This window comes from Neovison vison, chromosome 10 (assembly GCF_020171115.1).
Source record: "Neovison vison isolate M4711 chromosome 10, ASM_NN_V1, whole genome shotgun sequence".
In the NCBI taxonomy this organism is placed as follows: Eukaryota; Metazoa; Chordata; class Mammalia; order Carnivora; family Mustelidae; genus Neogale; species Neogale vison.
Window position 1 is genome coordinate 71481542 of NC_058100.1, and position 22094 is coordinate 71503635.

At 42.8% G+C, this 22094-nt stretch overlaps 1 protein-coding gene across 10 annotated transcripts in view; it reads left to right on the plus strand.

The window, feature by feature from the left end:
* Positions 1-22094, plus strand: part of PPP1R12B (protein phosphatase 1 regulatory subunit 12B) — a 223306-nt gene that overhangs the window by 182209 nt on the left and 19003 nt on the right. For 9 of the 10 annotated variants that reach the window (XM_044267619.1, XM_044267620.1, XM_044267609.1 and 6 more), the window contains 4 exons: positions 13901-13917; positions 17332-17476; positions 18419-18523; positions 21916-21969. In XM_044267619.1, coding sequence (XP_044123554.1) covers positions 13901-13917; positions 17332-17476; positions 18419-18523; positions 21916-21969 — 321 coding nt within the window. The remainder of the gene's footprint in view (positions 1-13900; positions 13918-17331; positions 17477-18418; positions 18524-21915; positions 21970-22094) is intronic. The other variant, XM_044267610.1, reaches the window with a different exon arrangement.

Genomic DNA, 22094 nt, shown 5'->3' on the forward strand with positions numbered 1-22094 from the left:
TAAACAAGTGAGTGATAAAGGATCTCTGCTTTCACAGACCTCTCGGGTTAACAGCCTCCCCTCAGCCTCTTAGATTTCCAGACCATTCATTATTGATAGTCATTCTTTGCATGTCCTTTCTGCTCTCCTGTGGCAAACACCAAACAGTTCTTTAGTGTATTATCCTGTTCTTTCTACCTCTCATTCTGCATCTGGGCACTACCAATCTGGAATTCATACTTCACTTTGCTTTATAATCCATTGTCATGGAATGAGAAACATTTGTCTGGGTGAAGAAGGCTAATGAAGGATGCAATCTGTGAACCATTTTTTTCCTAATGAAAACCACTAGCGTATCTGTTTTCTTTCTTTCTTTTTTTTTTTTTTTTAAAGATTTTCTTTATTTATTTGTCAGAGAAAGAGGGAGAGAGAGCGAGCACAGGCAGACAGAGAGGCAGGCAGAGGCAGAGGTAGAAGCAGGCTCCCTGCCGAGCAAGGAGCCTGATGTGGGACTCCATCCCAGGATGCTGGGATCATGACCTGAGCCGAAGGCAGCTGCTTAACCAACTGAGCCACCCAGGCGTCCCTCTGTTTTCTTTTTTAATTCCACTCAAGAAAAGTCAATGGCAGTAATTCTATAACCCAAGGACCCTCCTAAGCAAGAGTAGTAGAACCTGTAGAAACAAAAGCGGTTTCCCCATTTGGAATCTTAGGTGCTGGACTCGTTAACCCGTGTTCTACATAAAGCTGCATGAGATGATGGGGCGCCTGGGTGGCTCAGTGGGTTAAAGCCTCTGCCTTCGGCTCAGGTCATGATCCCAGGGTTCTGGGATAGAGCCCTGCATAGGGCTCTTTGCTCCACAGGGAGCCTGCTCCCTCCCCTCTCTCTCTGCCTGCCTCTCTGCCTACTTGTGATCTTTGTCTGTCAAAAAAATAAATAAAATCTTTAAAAAAAAAAAAAAATGGCTGTATGAGATGGCATCTGAAGTCATGGTTTTTGACCAGAGAGACTGGGAGTTTTGAAAGCATCAGTTCCTTTCGTGGAGTTTCCATGTGACAACACAGAGAGGCAAGCCGTGCCCTACCCTTGGCCCTCCAATTTTCTGGTTCCATGATAAATGTTTATCAAGGCCACCTACTCCATTTCCAGTCTTCTCACCATTAACATTCCTGGAGCATCTGCTATGCAAAAGCCCTATGCTGGACACTGGAATTCAGAAATGATAGATGCAGTCCCTGCCTTCAGGGAATTGACAGTCTAACTAGGGAGATGAAAAAGAAAATCAACTACAAGGTGTTTTTGTTTTAAGAGATCAGTCAAGTGTAAATGCATTAGCCGGATGTTTAAAGAACAATAGAAGATAGGTAGTTGAAGGAGGAGGAAATTACATTACAAAAGTGGGAAAAATATGTATGAGAAAGTATAGGGTTATTTTGAGAGCTGCAGATCAGTGTGGCTAGAACAAAAGATATATTTAAGAGTATAATAGGAAATGAAACTGGAGACATAACAGGGGCCAGGTCATATGGGGCTTAATATGTCATTCTAAGGATTTGGGGAGTTATCCTATAGATGAAGGATTGTAAAGTTGCTGTGATCAGAATTGCTTGAGAGATTTCTGGCATCTGTGGAGGCAGGATTGAAGCAGGGGGAGTCTAGAGGTTAAGTCCGTTGCCCCGAAAGCTATACTCCAGGTGAGAATTGATAAGGTCCTGAACAGAGACATTCTCCAGGCAGAACAGAGAAGCATTCAGCTGTTTAGAAGGTAGAACTGACAAGACTTGGGAATTGATAGAATAGGGCTAAGGATGAACTTGTGAGAAGGCAGAGTCCAGGATGACTCCCAGGTCTCTGGTCTAGGTGACTCAGTAGAAGATGGTGTGACAAAACTTAATTGGCATACAGGGGAGGGGAAAAAAAGGGCATGAAGTGGGGGAAATGATTTCACTTTTGGATATGTTAGAGGTTTGGAACACAGGTAGTGGTATCCAGGAAGAATTTGGTCTAAAGCTCAGGAGAAAAGTATGGGCTGAAAACACTGATATTTATGATTAAGCTATGGGAGTGGTGAGCTTGTCTGAGGAGTAGATATAACCTAAGAAGGGAGCTGAGAATAAAACCTTGAGGTGGGGGAGGTAGTAACAACGTGTGGCTTCTTCCCGTCGTTTTTGCTATTCAGTTACTGCACAGAAAGCAGAAGATCTTGTATATTGTTTGTTTGTTTGGAGGTATTATAGTCACCTCCATTAATGGTGATAAGATTTAGTTCCCAAAGAATCCAGAAATTTAGGAGGTCAGTTTAGGGTCAGTTAAGAGTTTAGGGTTTTCGTTTTATTTTCTGTACATAATCAGCTGTGCAACCTGGGGTTGTTTTTCGAATTTGAAAAAGTGCTCATTTTATTCAGCTTTGTTTTTCACTTCTCTTTCTCAGTCATAATATTTGTGTGAACAGACAACTAATTATTGTCAGAAGACCGAAGGGAAGCAACTGGAGTTGGCTTTCATCCCCTTTTGTTCTTTTTCAGCCCCTTTTTGTTTCTGTTCTTAACCTGTTTATTATGCAGTGAGTGGCGGCTATCCACACTGGGGCATTAATTCTTATCACAGCCCATCGTCTTTGGTTACACAATCTGGGAGTTCTACCGGTGCAGTGATTAGATGATGATACTAAAAGTATGGCTGGCCTTTATGGTTCATTATGAAAGCAACATTTTCATACAGGACTCTTCACACCTTTGTGTTTGTTGACTTCATGTGGTTGGTTATCTGGGAGAGAGTATAACTCTCCAGACAGTAAAATAATGACCTTAAATGTCTGTAGGTTAGAAAGGGTAAGTAGGAATTAGCCTGGATTATCAAAATCTACAAATAATCAAAACCCTTTACTTGTGTGCCAAGGAATTTGTTTGAGCTTTTTACTCTTGCCGCCAGCAGGCATTGGCAGAGCCAAAGGACCAAACTGGAGTGGAAGAGAGAATTAAAAAACAGAAAAATTGTGGTAATATCAGTAGCTCACATTTATAGAACATTCACTGTATGCCAGGTACAGTCCCAAGCACTTAGATTTATTATCTCATTTGGTGTTTTTGATAACATTATACACTGGGTATTTCCCCTGCTGTAGTGATGAGGACACTGAAGCAGAGAGAGGTTAAATAATTAGCGAAGACCACCTAACAAGTAAATGCTGGAGTAGTTAACCAGTAAGCCATCTAGCCAGGCCCTTGAGACTGCGTTCTCCAGTAGACAACTCCCGAATTACAGTTAGTACCCCTGCCTACTGAACCTATTTTGAAAAGAGACTGTCATCACTAAACCTTATAAAAGGAACAAAATCTTTACTAAATAATTTAGGAAGAAACAAATCTAAATTAGTCAAAAGTCAGAATTTTGCATCATCTCAAAATAGGTAGTTTTATTATTTGTAAGTATCTGTGATGAACTATTGCCAAGGAGTGAAGATCTGCTATACACTTAAAGGTAGTAATCTAGACTTTTTTGTGAGTGTATTAATTGTATATAAGTAATTATGCTAAAGCTCTAAGTGCTCAAAAGTAGATCCTTTAATAAGGTTATTTCTCTTCTTTCGCTTATGCTACTATAATTTGCTTTATAAAGTAATTTTTAAACCAGTGGTACAAGGGGCACCTGGGTGGCTCAGTTGGTTAAGCATCTGATTCTTGATTTAGGCTCAGGTCATAATCTCAGGATTGTGAGACTGAGCCCAGCATTGGGCTCTGTGCTGGGTGTAGAGCTTGCCTAAGATTCTCTCCCTCTCCCTCTGCCCTTCCCCACCCATAAGTAAATAATAAGTAAAAGATGGTACAAAGATACACTTAAATTCAGGACTTGTTAACAAGTTCTGAATTTGAAGAGCCTGAGTTATTGAAGCTTTTCTTATCTGAGGGACCCTTCTCCTGCCAAAAATCAGACTGCAAATACTTCCCCTCTCCCAAATTTCTTCATTCTGAATTACCTGTTTTGTTTGGGGAGAAAAACTTAGCCCCCTAAATCCAAAGAATCTTAGGCATCTAATACCTAAGGTCTATATGGGGGGTATAAAACGTTTCTAGTGGAAGAATCAAATTCAGTGGAATTAAATTTAGTGAAAGAATGCAAAGGGGAAAAAAAAAGCTTGAGTTATCTTTTAGAGCTTCCAGTAGCACTTAGGGATAACTATGGCCCCAATAAGGTCCCAACTTGTGCCAGACTTCTTACAAGTCACTCATGATAGTGTCTTTCTTCATGACTACCTAGTTTCAAACTCCAGACTGATGAACCCATTAGGCCTGTTCTTTCCATGAAATTTTATGGAAAATCTGTAGTCGGTATTGGTCTCTCTCTTTTCTGGCTACTTTTTTATTTGCTGTACATAGCAGAAAATTTAGTATCTGATCAGTTTCTTGCATCACTCTCTCATTGTTTTATGAATATGCTTATCTTTCCTTCCTAAAGAAGAGCTCTTTGACTTTAGAGAACCATGTCTTAGATTCCGCACATACCTGTTTTTTCCTCCAAATATCACTCACAGAGCTGGGCACACAAAGGCATTTAATATACATACAAGGAATGAACACTGCTGCCTAATTAAGATCTGGTCTCTCTGTTCCTATCCCATTTGCACACCTGGAAAGGAGTCAAAGGCCACATACTAAAAAACCCTATTTCTGAAATGAAGACCAACGATAGGTCTTCCTGGGGCAATTCAGATACCTGCTCATTGCAGTTGGATAGTGCGTCGGTAGCTCCAAGATACATGAGTTAATATTTTGGCTTCTGTGGGGACAGAAAGAGAAAAGGCTAAGAGCAGAGAACATGCCTGACCTTATGTGGGACCTACTTAGAAGTAAAAACGTTTACCTTATGTTATTTAGGTTCCCAAGTGTTTATTTCCTCTTGAAATGTGAGGTCTGGAGAGCCTCACTAACCCCCTTGCAAAGGTTTTGATTTGATTGTAGCTGTCTAAATCTAAAATAACTGCTGCTCAAGCAGGCTGTTTGTTATACAAGGACATTTACCATGTTAAGAAAAAAAATCTGTCTTTTCCCAGGCTTTGGGAATGGAGAGGTGAGTTAATGCCTAAAATAGGTGTTAGTGGTGATCAGTAACAGCATCTACTGCAGGGTCTTTTTTTTTTTTTTTAAAGATTTTATTTATTTATTTATTTATTTGAGAGAGAGCATAGGCCCAGGGCAACAAGCCCTGCGCCAGGGAGTCTGCTTCTTCCTTTCCCTCCACTTAAGTGCATTCACTCTGAAAACTTAAAAAAAAAGAAATATTTATGATATAAACTGAACATTAAATACTGTATTTTTTTTACTTTCCTGCTTGTTTATGTTCCATGGGTATTAAATAATTGGGAAAGACAAATCAAGGAGTATAATATAATAAAATTATATGTAATTTAATCCTTCTAAAAGCTAAATTTTACTTGTATGTACATTCTCACACACAGCACCTGCTTGCATGGACACGTGCTTCTCCCCAGTGCAAGACCACGTTCTCGGCATTATTCTAGTTCTGAACGCATATAATCACCTAACTGCAGCTGATTGGCCATATGTACTATTGATATTTCTTATTTTGAGGAAGTTATAAACTAGACATGTTTTCAGGTTTTTTTAAGATTTTATTTATTTATTTGACAGAGATCACAGGTAGGCAGAGAGGCAGGCAGAGGGAGAGGGGAAGCAGGCTTCCTGCTCAGCAGGAGCCCAGTGCGGAGCTCCATCCCAGGACCCTGAGGTCATGACCTGAGCCGAAGGCAGAGGTTTAACCCACTGAGCCACCCAGGTGCCCCTAGACCATGTGTTTTTTAAAGAGGGATCCTTGTGCTAGTTAGAATTCTAAAATGGCTCCGCAGAGATGTCCTGGCCTAATCTCCAAAGCTCAGAAATATGATGAGACAGTTCTCGGATTATGTCATATGGCACAATTCCCCTTAAGACAGGGGGATTTTTCTGGGTGGGCCTGATCTAATCACATGATCCCTTAAAAGTAGAGAGCTTTCTTGGCTGATGACAGAGGGGAAGCCACAGAAATTTGAAGTGTGAAAAGGACTCAGTCTGCTGTTGTTGGCTTGAAGATAGAAGAGGCCTTGCGGGAAGGAATGTAGACACCTGTAGGAGCGGTGAGCGGCCTCCAGCGGCCAGCCAGCAAGGCAGTGGAGATCCTAGACCTTCAGCCACAAGAAACTGGATTCTGCCAACACCATGAATGATCTTAAAAGCAGATTCTTCCCCCAGAGCCTCCAGCTAGGAGCCCAGCCAGTAGACACCTTGATTTCTGCCCGGTGAGAATGTGAACAGGGAACCCCGTAGACCTATGCTGGACTTCTGACCTGCAAAAACTGTGAGATAATAAATGGATGTGTTGAGGCACTACACTTTGTTATAATTTGTCACAGCAGCAATAGAAAGCTAATACAAGTAAGATTTTTTAAATGATATTAAGGAAATATTAATTTTTTAGATGTGGAGAAAAAATCTGATATAGGCCTCATCATCACTACCCTTTCCTGTCACACCTTTGTGTAAGTCTTGAAAGTTTTTCTCCACCCCCCCTGTATTTTTCCAAATTGTGCAGGATCCCCAAGTTTATTACTAGAACAATATAGATTCAGAAAGATCCCTTTCAAGCTAGACCGGGAGCCTCTCCTTTCAAGTTACTCAAGTCCCATCTGTTTGAGTTGTAAAGAGTATTCTTCCCTTAAGGTAGAAAGCTAGGAAACCTTTGTCTCTCTGACTCGTTCATCATCAGTCATTAATCTGAGAACACTGAAGGGAAGGCTGGTCCTCTGTAGGCCATCCCAGAATAGCTCAAATTGTTTCCCCTGGCTCCCCTAGTGCACGAAAACATGATATAAAATGTTCTTTCTGCTTCGTCCTTTTCAGGGAAAATGTAAATAGGAGATTTTTTCCCATCACTGTGGGGTCAGGCCCTAACTCCAAAGGAACATAAGTTAAACCCCTTTCAGTCTTGGCAGAAGACATGTGACTTAGTCTCATTCCTTTCCCTTGGGTCCAGCTTTCCAGAGCCACAATTTTATTTTAAACTTGGTCGGAAGAGTTTGGTTTTAATTACGTGCCTTCCTGAACTCCTGATAACTTTCAAGTTAAAAGCTTTTGTGGGGATTTTTCTAAGCCAGTCTCTGGTGTTCTGAGAGCCCTACACATTTCACAAATCAAAACCAGCCTGGTTCCCGTCCCTTTCCAGGATTGCCGTCTGAATTAATGACGATCTTTACTCTGTTCTTTGATCAGAAACAGGTCCCAACCAATGAAATTATTATGGGAGAATTTCAAGAGGCAGGAAAGGAGAGAGCCCACTTCTTGGTTTTGGAGCACTTTTTAAAACTATGGTCTATGTAGCTGATCATTCTTTTTATCTCTGTTTTCTGTGTTCCTAGTGGTTTCTGAACAGCTCTTAGTCTTTACCCCTCCAGGGTCTCATTCACAATACCTAGTGCCCCAGTTGGGCCCTAAAAAGTTGTGAAATTAATTCCTTCTGTGAACAGTTTTTATCTCATCAGATGCACCGAAGAGTTTCTCCATCATTCGTCTTCAGTAGAAGGTAGAGGAACAATCTTTAACTAAAACACTTAGAGAAATGCCTTCTACAACTTCCTGACTAGAGCACCTAACATAACACGTGTGTTAACTGCAAATAGGGTAGAATACTCATGCCTTCTCTAAAATATATGATGTCATCATGTACAGATGAGCTCTTCAGACCCTATCGAAAGAGTAGACTCAGAGTAACTGTTGTTTTTTAAAAGCAAGAGCCTGGGGTGCCTGGGTGGCTCAGTGGGTTAAGCCTCTGCCTTTGGCTCAGGTCATGATCTCAGGGTCCTGGGATCGAGCCTTGCGTCAGGCTCTCTGCTCAGCAGGGAGCCTGCTTCCTCCTCTCTCTCTGCCTGCTTCTCTGCCTACTTGTAATCTCTGTGTCAACTAAATAAATAAAATCTTTAAAAAGAAAAAAAAAATTTTTAAATAAATAAATAAAAATAAAAGCGAGAGCCCATGGGGGCACCTGGGTGGTTAACCGTCCGACTCCTGATTTCAGCTCAGGTCATGATCTCAGGGTCCTGAGATCAAGCTCCACGCTGGGCTCTATACTCAGTGCACAATCTGCTTGTCCGTCTCCGTCTGCTCCCCCTGCCCTCTCTCTCATAAATAAATAAATAAAATCTTTTTTAGAAATAAAAACAAATAAAAGAGAAAGATAGGGCTATTGCCAGAACATAGGTAAGAGGAACTCACATTCCTAGCTTCCAGATCCTAGATTTGGCTAGCATCCCCGAGCCCTGTGTTGTAGGGCTTCTCCTTATTTGCTGTCCAGTAGGCTGATGTCTTAGAATCTTCTCTTGGAAAACCTTCAGTGTTCATTTCCCCAGCCTGTGTTCTGCTTACCTTTTATGATGTCACTTCCTGGCTTGCTGTTCCCCTGAGACCACTTAGGCAAACTCCCACTCTATCTTGTCTCCTTCTCTCCACATTCACTCAGTAGTCTCCCTGCAGGGATGGCAAGCAGCTTTTTAGAATGAGAAGCAGTGTCAGGATAACGGTGAACTGTACTTTAGTTTGATTGACAGCAAGATGAAAAGGGAAGATTGAAGTGAAGTCTTCACCAGTTCAGCAGCTCTGCTCCTTTTACCCAAGAACCAAGAAACCCAAACTTTTCTCTCCCTAAATCTAACCAGTGTTTTTTCATCAAACACCAGATTATCTAGAATATCAAGAAGCCAAACAAAATAATAGTTTCTAGAGATACTCCACCAATGAAAAAACAAGAATGTATGATCTGAAAAGGTTTTTATTAGAAGCTGGGAAATTGTACCCTAAGTCCTGTGTGTTTTGTTGTTGTTGTTGTTTTTAGAGAGGGAAGTGGGGGGCATGGCAAGGGGGAAAGGAGAGAGAGAGAATTTTAAGCAGGCTCCATACCCAGTGTGGAGCCCAGCACAGGGGTCAGCCTCACAACCCTGAGATCGAGTGGGCTGCTTAACTGAGCCTCCCACGTGCCCCATGTCATGTATACTTTCAGCCTATAGGAGCACTCCTCTTAAGCTAATTGCTGTTATAGTGAGAATACCATCACCTTGAGAAATCCTAGTTGTTTTCTTTCTTGGAATGATACTGTGCTATGCTAATATGCTGCCTCCACTGTATCCACATCTCAGTTCATAAGATTTATATGCTCTCCTCTAATTAGTTGGGTTGACCTTCCCAGGACATAGCTAAGGTAGCCCTTGAAAGCTATAAAAAAAAAAAAAAAAAACAGAAAACAAAAAAACAGGGAGTCCAGATAGCTCCAAAGGTCAGGTAAAAGCAGGAGGAGAGGGAGGAATGTCTGAAGTAGTGAGGAGAGATCAAGGATTAACTGGAAGTCCTTTCTTGGATATCTGGATCTAGGGACATCATCTCCCCTCATGTCTCCTGGATCACTCATCACCTAGACTTTTTTAAGTTAAAGTTCACCCCAAAATCAATTGATAATGCAAATCTTTTTTTTTTTAATTTATTTGACAGAGATCCCAAATAGGCAGAGAGGCAGGAAGAGAGAGAGGGGGAAGCAGGCTCCCCACTGAGCAGAGAACCCCATGTGGGACTCCATCCCAAGACCCCAGGACTATGACCCGAGCTGAAGGCAGAGGCTTAACCCACTGAGCCACCCAGGCACCCTGATAATGCAAATCTTAACATGCCTTAAAAAATGATAAACAGGGGTGCCTGGGTGGCTCAGTGGGTTAAGCCACTGCCTTCGGCTCAGGTCATGATCTCAGGGTCCTGGGATCGAGTCCCACATCAGGCTCTCTGCTCAGCAGGAGGCCTGCTTCCCTTCCTCTCTCTCTGCCTGCCTCTCTGCCTACTTGTGATCTCTCTCTGTCAAATAAATAAATATAATCTTTAAAAAAAAAAAAAGAATTATAAAAAAAAATGATAAACAGCAGACTGTGATACCTGCTTTCAGTTGCTCCCAGCAGGTGGAAATGAGTGTCCTTCATCAGTTTCTATGGGGCTGTCCATGGGAGCTGTCTCCTACAAGTATGCCTGGAGGGACAGAACTGGTACGGCAGGCACAGGCTTGAGCACCCTTAGCAGTACCTTTCTCTGCATGCTGTCCTCTGTGGAGAAATTGATTTAGGCCTCTCGAAAACACAGTGGAATCTACCTTTTTCCCATCCAGGAACCTGATTGCTGTGTGGTAGCTCTAACCGATTTCTTGTTTTTAAGTGTTAATATTTTATATCAGCCTCCTCAGTGGTGGCCAGACGGTATATCCAGCCATACTGTGCAGTCACATATCTGTCTGAGAACTTTCTTGGGGGTGACGACAGGACATAAAAAGCTTCATAGTGTTTCCAGACCATCCTAAATGAGAAAGGTTAATTATGTGTCATTCTTATAAGGAATAAGTCAGTGGAAATGATTAGCATGCTTTGATGTCTATGTAATAGCTAAAACTGATACCTGGTAAAATCCTAATTTCCTTGTCGTAGTGAAAAAAACACTGTTTCTTCACTCTAGAGGCAATTGCCAGAGTCTACAGGGCCTGCTGGACTTAAAGCTGAAGATGTAGCTAAAATCATACCCAACAAATTAGATGTTTACAAGGAGGAAACTAAAGTATTTTCAAGTGAGGTCCCACATTTTAGGAATAACAAAGTCAATAGATAAACATGATCTGTCAGTAAATGAATCAGGCCTCGGTCTGTGTATACCATGCAAGGTAGACTTCTGTTTCAGTTAGGAGGAAGCAAAAGAAAGCACAAGGCAGAGCAGTTTGATTATACATGGGTCCTTTTCCATACCTAAGACATGGTGTGGCAGGTCTGTCTTAGACTGACAAGAACGGTTCTCCCAAGGGGGTAGGTGGGGGAAGAATGATTATCTCATATGGATAATGAAATTTGAAAAAGGCAGCTCTGCCTAGAAGCAGCGAGAGAAAATTAGTGGTCTCCTGAATTGTTAAATTGTTGTTGCATTTGGTTTTCAGTGAACTCAGTTCCCTGAATCAAAAGTCCTAAGCTAACTTACTGCTCTAATGGACATCAGCAGCCAGTATAGTATTTCTACAACCAGAAAGGGAATGGGGGAGGGGGGTTCAGGGCAGGAGAGGAAGCTGACATTTTAAGAATGTACTTCCGGGGCGCCTGGATGGCTCAGTGGGTTAAGCTGCTGCCTTTGGCTCAGCTCATGATCTCAGGGTCCTGGGATCGAGTCCCACATCAGGCTCTCTGCTCAGCAGGAGGCCTGCTTCCCTTCCTCTCTCTCTGCCTGCCTCTCTGCCTACTTGTGATCTCTCTCTGTCAAATAAATAAATAAAATCTTTAAAAAAAAAAGATTATAAGAATGTACTTCCTCGTAACTCTCACATTTAATTTTTACCACAAGAGTAGCTGGTAACTTGCACAAGGTCACATAGCTAAAAGATGTCAAGGCAACAATTAGAGCTGAGGTCCAGCCAAGGACATCCCACTCTTTCCCAGAAACATTAACAGTTTAGTTCAGTGAGTCTTTACCAAGCACCTATCATGTTCTGGCACTGAAGGTGTCACTGGGAATAAATGCATGGATCACTGGTAAGGACCCCACCCCCACCCCAACAAATCTTTTTTAAATGTATGTATGTATATCTTTGTATTTCTCTAACCTTCTCTTCTCATAATTCATGAGTTTCAGGAAGCCTTTGTGGTTGGAGCCCACTGGTGGGCACACTTGCTCACGTGGGTTCCTCCCATCGCTTCAGATAATTGTTGATTCTGTTCATGGGGCTCTCCTCACTCATGCAACTTATTCTGGGCATTCTTCCTTGGGACCTCTTCTGCAGGGCTTTGCGTGCAGTGGGTTCTTAAATTCAGTAGACCCTTAACATTTGCTGGTATGGAGTTGATTCTTAATTCATGAATCTTTGGCATGTCAGTTTACAGTCCTCCTAGGATATGAATTTGAATTCACCCAGATGCCTTAAAGGCTGGACCTTATCACTAAGCTGGTGAGTGGGCATTGCCAACAGTGTAGCATCTCAGTTTTACTTGAGTAGACTTGAAACATATTTGTACATTAATTAAATTCTCAAGAGGTGATTAAAATTTAATGCCTTTGTTTAAAAATAGGATTTAAGGGGCGCCTGGGTGGCTCAGTGGGTTAAAGCCTCTGCCTTCGGCTCAGGTCATGATCCCAGGGTCCTGGGATCAAGCCCCACATCGGGCTCTCGGCTCTGCAGAGAACCTGCTTCCTCCTCTCTCTCCCTGCCTGCCTCTCTTGCCTACTTGTAATCTCTGTCTGTCAAATAAATAAATAAAATCTTTAAAAAAATAAATAAATAAAAATTAAAAAATAATAAAAAATAGGATTTAAGTAAGAGGAAACAACCCTAGGGTCGCCTGGGTGGCTCTGTTGGTTAAGCTTCTGCCTTAGGCTCAGGTCAGTGATCTCAGGGTCCTGGGATTGAGCCCCTCATTGGGCTCTCTGCTCAGCAGGGAGCCTGCTTCCCCCTCTTTCTACTTGTCTCTCTGCCTACTTGTGATCTCTCTCTCTGTGTCAAATAAATAAAATCTTAAAAAAAGAGAGAGAGAGAAACAACCCTAGTTAATGTTGATAGGGTAGTCATTGATAGTGTAGGCTAGGCATATGGTTCTCACTGAAGATCAGTTATAAATATGAGATGGTCCACATCCACATGTTGAAAAGCCTTTGTTTAGTCCAGTGGTGCTTGGCCAGGGCTGTAAAACAGAATCACCTGGGGGACTTTAAAGAAATACATGTCAGAAGGCACTACTCTAGACCTTGGGAAAGAGAGTCTCCAGGACTGACGTTGGGATATGTGCATTTTGAAAGTACACAAAAGAATTCTTATGAATATACTCATGATTTAGAGAGAGAATTCCTTTCAGCAAACACTTCTGGACAGATTTAGGGGGTGGTCTGTATTGTACTGCCATGCTCTGTTGGTTGGCAAACCAGTGGCTTCCAGGGACTGTGTAATGCTTCTACAACAAAGCAGTGTCATTGAGCAAGTCCTCAGTAGTCAAAGAATTTATTATTCATTTTGTAGATTATTGGGCCCTTGTTTCCCTTCCTCCTCTTCTTGTGTGTCATTGAAGACTTGATTGTTCTTCAGTATCTCCAAAGAGAAAATAAGTAAATACATTGAAATCAACTGAGTTTCTGTTTGCCTGAGTTCTCAAAAAAAAAAAAAAAGTGGAAATAAGAGGGTAATGGTCATCTATGATTTTTAAAAATGTAAAATATCAACATAATTATTGTTTGTTGTTTGTTTACAACCATAGATAGACCATCGGTAGATAACCAAGCTTACAGTGTGCATCTACAAAACTCCTTTCTGCTGGGACCTCAAAGTACTTTCTTATTCTTTTCATTTTCTAACCACCCTCCTAGGGACTAGGATTCCTGTTCCCCGCACCTTCTTACTCACCCTTCAGTAGGGTGAGTGGTAAAGCCACTATGGTAAAGCCAGGAACTGTCCTGGGTTTTAATATTTGTAGATTGCAGTACTCAGGGCAGGGCTGGGGGTTTGTGAATCAAAGGAAGTTAATAGAATGGACATTGAGATCCAGAGAGGCTAAAGGCCACACAGAAAATCAGTCCCTCCTAGAACACAAGGGCGGTTTGTTGGGTGGCGCAGATAAGAGTGGGGGTGCAGTTTTTGTTCATTTTACAGTTTGCTGACTTCCAGTTAAAAAAGATGCTTTCCCCAAAGTCTCAAGTCTACTGTGTCATGGAAGACAGGCTAAGTAGCCTTCTGTGCCGTCCGTTGAATTGCTCTTCTTAATTTGCACCCGTACCTCCAACTGTGAAGTTGAGACATCTGATTTGAAAAGTGCATTTGTAAATGGAAATAATAATTTTCAGTCCCTTGCTAATGCTGGTTTTTTGTTTTGTCTCTTCCTTTCTCTAGCATGAAAGACTTTCTAGGTAAGACCTTTCCCTGTTTTATATGCATGCTTAATACTTGTGAGAAGTGCATGTCTAATTGAACTTAGCTTTATATCGTACGCTCATATTTCTCACATCCTTTCCTTCCATTTCCTCAGCCACCACAGTAGTTCAGACTTCTGTTATTTCCTGCCCAAGTTGATGCCGCAGCTTTTCAACTCACCTCCTGCCATCAGAGTCTCCTCCTTCCAATTCAGTTTATGTACTTCCACCACACTAATTTTCCTATAGCACCTACCAGGCACTGTGCTACAGAAACAACTTGAATAAAACCCTATCCTCACCTTCAGTAAGGGCCAGGATAGTAGTATGGACAGGTATTATGAGCAGAGAGAAAAGGCCATTAGCCTAATCTGGTGGTTCAGGGAAGACTTTGTTGCAGGGTACGTGCCTGAATTGTGATTGCGTTTAGATACTGTCACTTAATAGTGAACGTAACACAATTCCTTGTACCTAGAGGGTGCTCCATAATAATTTATTGAATGAGCTGAAGACCAAAGTTGCGAGTGCTAAAAAATTAAGGAAATAGATCAGAGTTTGGGGAATGATCCTAATTTTTCACCTAGCTTCTGAGGATACAAAACAGATCTTTCTGAAGAACAAAATAAAAAAATATAAAGACTGTGGAGCCAAAAGTATGAACCTCTCCCTTTCCACTTTTCCTCTGATAGAGAAACTAAGAAGAGATTGAGGGGAAATGTGGTTATGGGATAACATAGGACAAATGAGTCTTATAATTTATTTGCTAATTGAGCTTATCCTACCTTAATGATATATTTCAAAATGTGTAAACTTGCGTGGATTCTTCCTCTGCTTACCCTCTAACCAGGCGCAGGCTGAAGATAAATAATTTACATCTAACCCAGCAGAAAATTAGCTTTGCAAAACTGGTGGAGAGTGGTATTTTGCTATAGTTAATTTTTTTTTAATTCTGTTACATTATAATAGCCATTTATGAAAAGAGACTTCCCTATAGACCTCAAAATATGTTACAAAACTAATGGTTAGAAGAGTGAGGTGTTAGTTCAGGAATAAACAAAGATATCAGTGGAACACAGTAGATAGTCCCCCCAAAGTCACGTGTTTATAAGGTGATGATGTCTCAGCTCTGTTGGGGAAGACTTATTTGGTAAGTGATCATTGGCACAACCAACTATTTGGGAAGACAGATCCTTCCCTGATGCTATACCAAAAAAACAAAACAAAACCAGATTCCAGATGGATTACAGTTTTTTGTTTTTTGGGTTTAAGATTTATTTATTTATTTATTTGACAGAGAGAGAGAGAGAGAAAGATATCACAAGTAGGCAGCGAGGCAGGCAGAGAGAGAGAGGAAGGGAAGCAGGCTCCCTGCCGAGCAGAGAGCCCGATACAGGACTCGATCCCAGGACCCTGAGATCATGACCCGAGCCAAAGGCAGCGGCTTAACCCACTGAGCCACCCAGGCGCCCCTGGATTACAGTTTTTAAGAGAAAATTATTTTACTACAAAAGCAATAGAAGAGAATATTTGTAATCTTTATATAGGAAAGACTCTCCCAGGCATGGTACCGTAAAAGTAAAAATTGTCCAATTTAGTTATATAAAATGTAAAATCTTTGCTAGTAATAGACACCATAAACAGAGACAAAAAATAAAGTAGGAAAAAATATTTGTACCTTATGTTCGTCTTAAAAGCCTTGCTCTATAGAACGCTCCCACAGTGTAACAAGCAAAAGATTCACAAAAGCTTTGAATAGACAATTCAGAAATGAAGATGAATAACCAAAGATACTCAGCCTTCTCAGTGATCTACAAATATCTAATTTAATGAGAGCGTTTCTTCCTATTGGACTAAACTCTCTGAAAGACAGTATGACAATATGTAAATAGACTTGCCCCTTGACCAAAGGGTTCCACTTCTAAGATTGGACAAATGCACTAAAATTTATGGACAAGTCTTCTCACTGTAGCATCATTTCTAATAGCTAAAAAGTTATAAATAATATAATTGTCACTAGAAGATCCAGTTGCCATACAACCGCACGGTGGGAGACTGTGCATCATTTTTTTTTAATGAGGCAGATCTGTTTACTTACGTGGTGAGATGCCTCCAAGTGGAGGGAGAAGGAGGAGAGTTAGATAATAGTATGTATTATCTGGTTTTATTTATAGAAGTATGTACATTTTAACATATCTATGTGTTTAACTTTTTGCCAGGATATGAAATAAACTGTTAATAGTGGGTTCTTTCTTGGGCAGGATTATGGAGTGACTTTCACTTTCTGTTTTAGACACTTTGGTATTACTTACATTTTTCTTCAAGCATATATTGCTTTTGAAATCAGAAAAGCCAGTGAAGAGGTTTCTATTTACAAATTAAAAAAAAAAAAAAAAGAAGTGTAAGAAGAAAACGAACGTTTCGAAGAACGTTGTAGGACTTAGCATCTCTGTAAGACAGAATGGCCATTAATGTAATTAGGAGCTTGGCCTCTCCCCCTCTATGTCCTCCCTGTTGTCCCTTTACTACTTCTAACACTTAGTCCAGCACCCCGACCCCCAGCTTTGGCAATAGCTACCGCACGACCGAGCCTTCAGATGGAAGTTCCACAGCTGTGACTCCGTACACCATCCCCGTTCGGGGAGGGAGAGCTCTGCGGGGCTGGTCTGTATGTAGCAGTCTCGTGGGCCACATTTTCATTTGGAAAAAGCAAACTCTGAGAAAAATGTAGACCACGGTTAAGAATCAGGCTGAGAGACCCTTCCACGAATGAACTTACCACTCCTGGACATGAGGCCCCCGTCAACTCCCAGAGCTCAACTGCTGGAAGAGGTAGAAGCCCTCATCACAGTCCACAATGTGGACCGGAGAACAGAGGGTAGAAAAATAGCTGTGGTGGTAGCCTGAAACGTTTGAGATTCCAACAAACCTGCAGTGCACCTAAAAAACATACGCACCATGCCCTCCTTATCACCCCCCAGACCCTCTCCAGCTCAGAACTCCTAAGTCCATATGTTTCTGATTCATTGACAGTTCGTTGGAATCATTGTCTAAGAGCACTGAGATCCAAAAAACTTACGCTTTTAAAAGCACACTCTTTGAGGAAAGCTGTTCAACCCCGAACTAATTTGAAAAGCTCTAAGATTTAAATCGGCACATGAGTCCAAACCACCAGTTTTTCAAGTAAGCTCCATTCTTGGCAAAAGACAACCGCCTCCTCCAAGCTGGCGCGGCTTAGCCCCGAGGTCCGAGAATGCTGGCGGAGGAGATTCGAGGAAGGAATGTGCCTTGTTTCTGGCCAGGGCTCTCAAGTGCTTCTTAGAAAAGGTGCGACTCCCCTGAAGCATCACCCTCCCCCATCTCTTCATTCTTGAAAACCAATGTTTACCTTTAACGTATCTCCATCTCCGACAGGTTGGAATCAGGAGGTAGTAACCCTTCAAGCAGCGATTCTTACGGTGACCGGGCCTCAGCGAGAGCCCGCCGCGAGGCCCGGGAGGCCCGCCTCGCCAGCCTGACCAGCCGCGTGGAGGAGGACAGCAACAGGGATTATAAAAAAGTAGGCTCCCTTTTCAACTTTCCCGTGGTTGGGTCACAACACGTCAAGCTCTCAGCCTTTTCCCCAGGGGAGAAAAATGACTGTAGTTCCCATAAACCAGAAGAAAAGGTGCTTCCGTGATAAATCCGAGCAACGAATTCCTTTCGGGTCTCTTGATTTGCTTCATCTCTCTTGTAGCTAAATACAGACCGTTCCATATATTGTTTTTAGTGCAGTAAATCGAGGCCTTGAATCTGGTATTTAGAGGTGTAGGAGAAAGGGAAGATTGACAGTTGTAGAAAGGGAAAATAAAAGTAGTTTTTCGTGTGTCTGAGCCGTGGAGAGTCGTTTGGTAAGACTTATAATATTAACAAACATGTGCTTTTCATGAAGTCCTGTGAATGTCAACCAAATACTTCTTGGTGATGGTAAATGATAATCTGGTTTGGGGGAGTTTAAAACACTTTACAGTTCATTGCCTTTGGTTCTTGCAGAAGAGGGCCTAGCTCCAGGGGTCAGCTTGAAAACCTTCCCTTTCAAGTGCTTGAGATGCCAGGGGGAAAAACTGTTTTTGTTAACGAAATGTTTGTTTTGTTAATGTGTTAAGCAGAACTTGACTAAAATTAATATATACACTAGACCGGCTCTAAAAAAAAAAAAAAAAAAAAATGTTCTCTTTGTACGGGGAGCCACAGTGACTCTTTTTTCCCCCAGAGATTAACATTTTTGAAGTTGGAGCACCATTCTGTTAGTTTGTGTTCAGCACCTGGGACTTCACCAGTACTGAGAGGCAAGAAACCAATTGGCTGAATATAATTTGTCTCCTAGACTTCCTCCATCTTCTCCATCTGCCCCACAATGATGGTCTGGGGCGGCGGGGATTCTCATAGGATGAAACTGTGGGAGCGCGAATCCCGGGAGCCCTGCCTAGTAGGTGACCTGATTCTTTTTCCCTCCCCTCAGCTCTACGAGAGTGCCCTGACCGAAAACCAAAAACTGAAAACAAAACTTCAGGAGGCCCAGCTAGAGCTAGCAGATATAAAGTCCAAGCTTGAGAAGATGGCCCAGGTAAGGGAGAAGAGGAAAAAGGCTGGGTGGCAGGGTGAGTGCGAGGAGGCAAAGTAACCTAGGTCTGTGAGAGAGGGGAAGTGACAGGGAATGAAGACTGGCCCTCCCCAGAGACAGGAGGACAGAAGTAGAGATTCTCATCTGATTTCAGGGTTCAATCGGCATTTAACTTAAAGTGGAAAACTGATCGTTCAGTGAACAATTCCTAATAGCCTGAGTGCTAATAATTAATATTATGGATAATCTACTTATTTCTTAGTAGAAGGGTATTAACCAGTATCACAAGATTAGTGCCTAACAGTGGCTCCTGTTGTGATCATCATGTTTCAGTTCAGTTTACCTATGGGCAGCTCCCAGAGAGGGATAAAGCAAGATACCATTGAACCCAATGTAGAGAGGCAGCAAATTAGGCCTAGAGAAATAATGGTTAGCATGGGTCGTACAAGAAATTAAGGACAGGAGGACCTGGGTGGCTCAGTCAGTTAAGCATCTGACTCAGTTTCAGCTCAGATCATGATCTCAGGGTCGTTAAGATAGAGCCCTGAGTTGCTTTTTGCTGAGCATGGAGCCTGCTTAGGATTCTCTCTCTCCATCTCCTTCGGCCTCTCCCCCTTCCTCATGCTCTCTCGTGCTCTCTGCCTCTCTCTTTAAAAAAGAAATCAAGGACAAATGTCTTGTTAGAATGTACAACCAGATCCCAAAGCAAAGATTCTGTCCTACAGCATATGTTACCTCCTTGAGCCACCACCGTTGTTCAGCCTAGGAATAAGGAATGTTAGCGACAAACAGACCAGATAAACCCTTTTACTGCCAGGCCTGATTTAATTAGGCAACGCTTTAGAGGGGACTAGAGGCAATAACCTCATCACCAGTGAAACACTGCAGCAAGTGCCATCTTGGGTGATTGCTGAGTTAACAGGAAACCTATGGAGTTATCACCCTCCTGGAATGCCTAGTGACTAAGGATTTTGAAAGCTGAACGGAGGTAAAAATGGCTCTTTACTGGGAAGCCATAAATGAAAACCAGAGACAGCTAGTTGTTCTGGCTGTATGATATAATGGAAAAGCAAAGCCTAAAACACTAGGAGTGTACAGTACTGAATACTCGGGGCTCAGTGGGGCAGGGGTGCTCAGGCACCTAGGATCATCTTACGCCATCCCCTCTGGAATGGGGTGAGCCGGCGCTGGGAGACCGCATGACTTAACTGCAGACAGCTGGAATACGGGCGCTCTCCGGAGAGGGGCCCAGCCAGGCGCCCAGTGGGTGGCCTGGCCTGTGAACTGCCCGTCAGTGGGAAGAGGCCCCCCTCCGCCTGGTTGGAGTAGCTGAGCATGGCTCTTCGGCTGGGGTTTGTAAGACCTGCTGTAGCACAGAGGACAGCTGCGCACAGAGTGATGCAGGGGGACAAGAAAAGTGTACACACACACACACAGACACACACACACACACACACACAGACACACACACACACACACACACACACACACACGGCAGGGGGATGGAACTAAATGAACCTCAAGGGCTCTGCTGACCCCAGCATGCCTGAGGCAGGCAGAACGTCTCATTCACAGCACACCCGTGGAAGATTCCGAAGGCTGACTTTTCTTCTGAGCCGTGCCACGAACTGACAACAATTAATTAATACAGACCTGCTGCTGCTTCCCGTTAGCAATGACCTGGGGTATTTTACAGGAAATGGGGAGGGGGGTGGTCACGTGAGGAGTCATCGGAGGACCCAGTGTCACCTGCTCCCCACTCTCTCCAGAAGCACATTTCTTGACCTTTAGGGGTTCTTGGCTTTTCCTCCAGCTCCGGAGCAGTGAGCAGGCTAACAAGCAGTGACATTGACTCGCACGGGGGACACTGAAAATAAAATCAGCCCTTCCAGTCACCGGGGAAAAGGGCTTACTTTCTAGCCAACTGCTCTGCTGGGTGTGTCAGAATATACTGAGTTTTGCCAAATACAAGTGATGGAAATTCAGAAGAAACAGTGGTGCTACAAACCAGTCCTCTGCTGTTTACGACAAATCGAGTGTCTGGCAGGAGAGGAGGCGAGCCTGTCAGCCCCACGCGTCGTAGGGGGACACTCACCACATGGACACATGCGATGTTTTACATGAAAGGTCTGCCCTAACTCTAACGGGGTTAAGATTTTAAAAGCAAAACAAAACGAGTTCTTTGTAGAAGTGAACTAGTTAAGGTCACTCTGTAGAAGGGGACTAAATGAAAATACTGAAATCGTGACAGCTTCTGTGCTTCTCAGGCTCAGGGAAGGGAGTCAGACGAGGATATAAACCAGCGCCCGGATCTACTTCTGCCTTTTTTCTTTTCCTTCCGCTTCTAGTAGATTCAGTGGAAAGGCAGATAGCCCTGACCTTCAGAACAGAAGGTGAAAGCCCAGGACAGGAGCCAGAAATCAGAGTTTTACTGTTAGCTCTAGCTATCCCTTGACATTCTGAAAAAAGAAACCTCTGCCAAAAGACCAGTATACTTTCTGTATCTTAAAGTGTTGCTTGCACATGGTACTAGGCAAAACACCCCGTATTTATTAAATATAGTCTATTAAAGAAATTCTATAGTGCTACGGCCAAAAGGAACTTAAGGTTCATTTCCAGTCCCTGTTTAAGAGTCACTACCTGAAGTTATTCTACTTTTTAGCTACGGTGGCTAAATCTTCTTGGCCCTTCTGTGACATTTATAGCAAAAATCAAAGATGTTCTAAGTTCCAGTCTTTTGTTCAGGTAAAATCTCGCCTCACCTGGAAGCTCAGTATACAAAAGAGATAAAAGTGGAGCTGTTCAGTTCAAAGCAGGGCTGATCGCACAAGTGGGCCCCGAGAAGCCCGGGAAGCCCGCCCACGCGTGCTCACCACTGCTTTAAAAGAGAAACAGCATCAGTGCCCAAAGCAGAAAGACGACAAGTGCAAAGGGATTGCTTAGGAGAGTGCCATGGGGCTTAGACCCTCAAGTTCATGAGCCTCTAGCTTTCAAAGAAGAAAAGCCACTTTTCATTCCATCTGAGTCGTGAGATTACTCACAGACCAGGAGAAGAGAGGGGCGGTGAGGTATAAGGAGACAGTTGGCGTTGAAGACCTAACAAGTGTTTGTGTGTCTGTGTTGTGGGTATGTCTTTGCACTTGGGACTGTGCTAAATTTTAATAAGCATTACTACCACCTCTACTCCCTCGTGGGAATCCTGCAAACTTCAGAGAGGCAATAATGTCAGCCCTAGAGATCTATCAGAATCTGTTAGCTAATGGCTTCTGCCCCAGAGAGAGCCCAAGCTCTGACATCTATTTCTGGGTGTCTCACGGTGAAGCTGAACCAGACTGGGCTTCCTAGTGACCCTGAGACAATCGAAGTGACTACTGTTTGTCTTCAATTTGCACTAGCAGAAACAAGAGAAGACCTCTGACCGATCATCAATGTTGGAGATGGAGAAAAGGGTATGTGTGTTTCTTCCCCCCACTCTGTCTCATCTGAGTTTCTCTGACTTTGTTGTTCAGGCCAATGGAAAAAGTTCGTCTTAAGAAGGCGGGAGTTCTGCCACATTCCTTTCCTAGCTTGATAA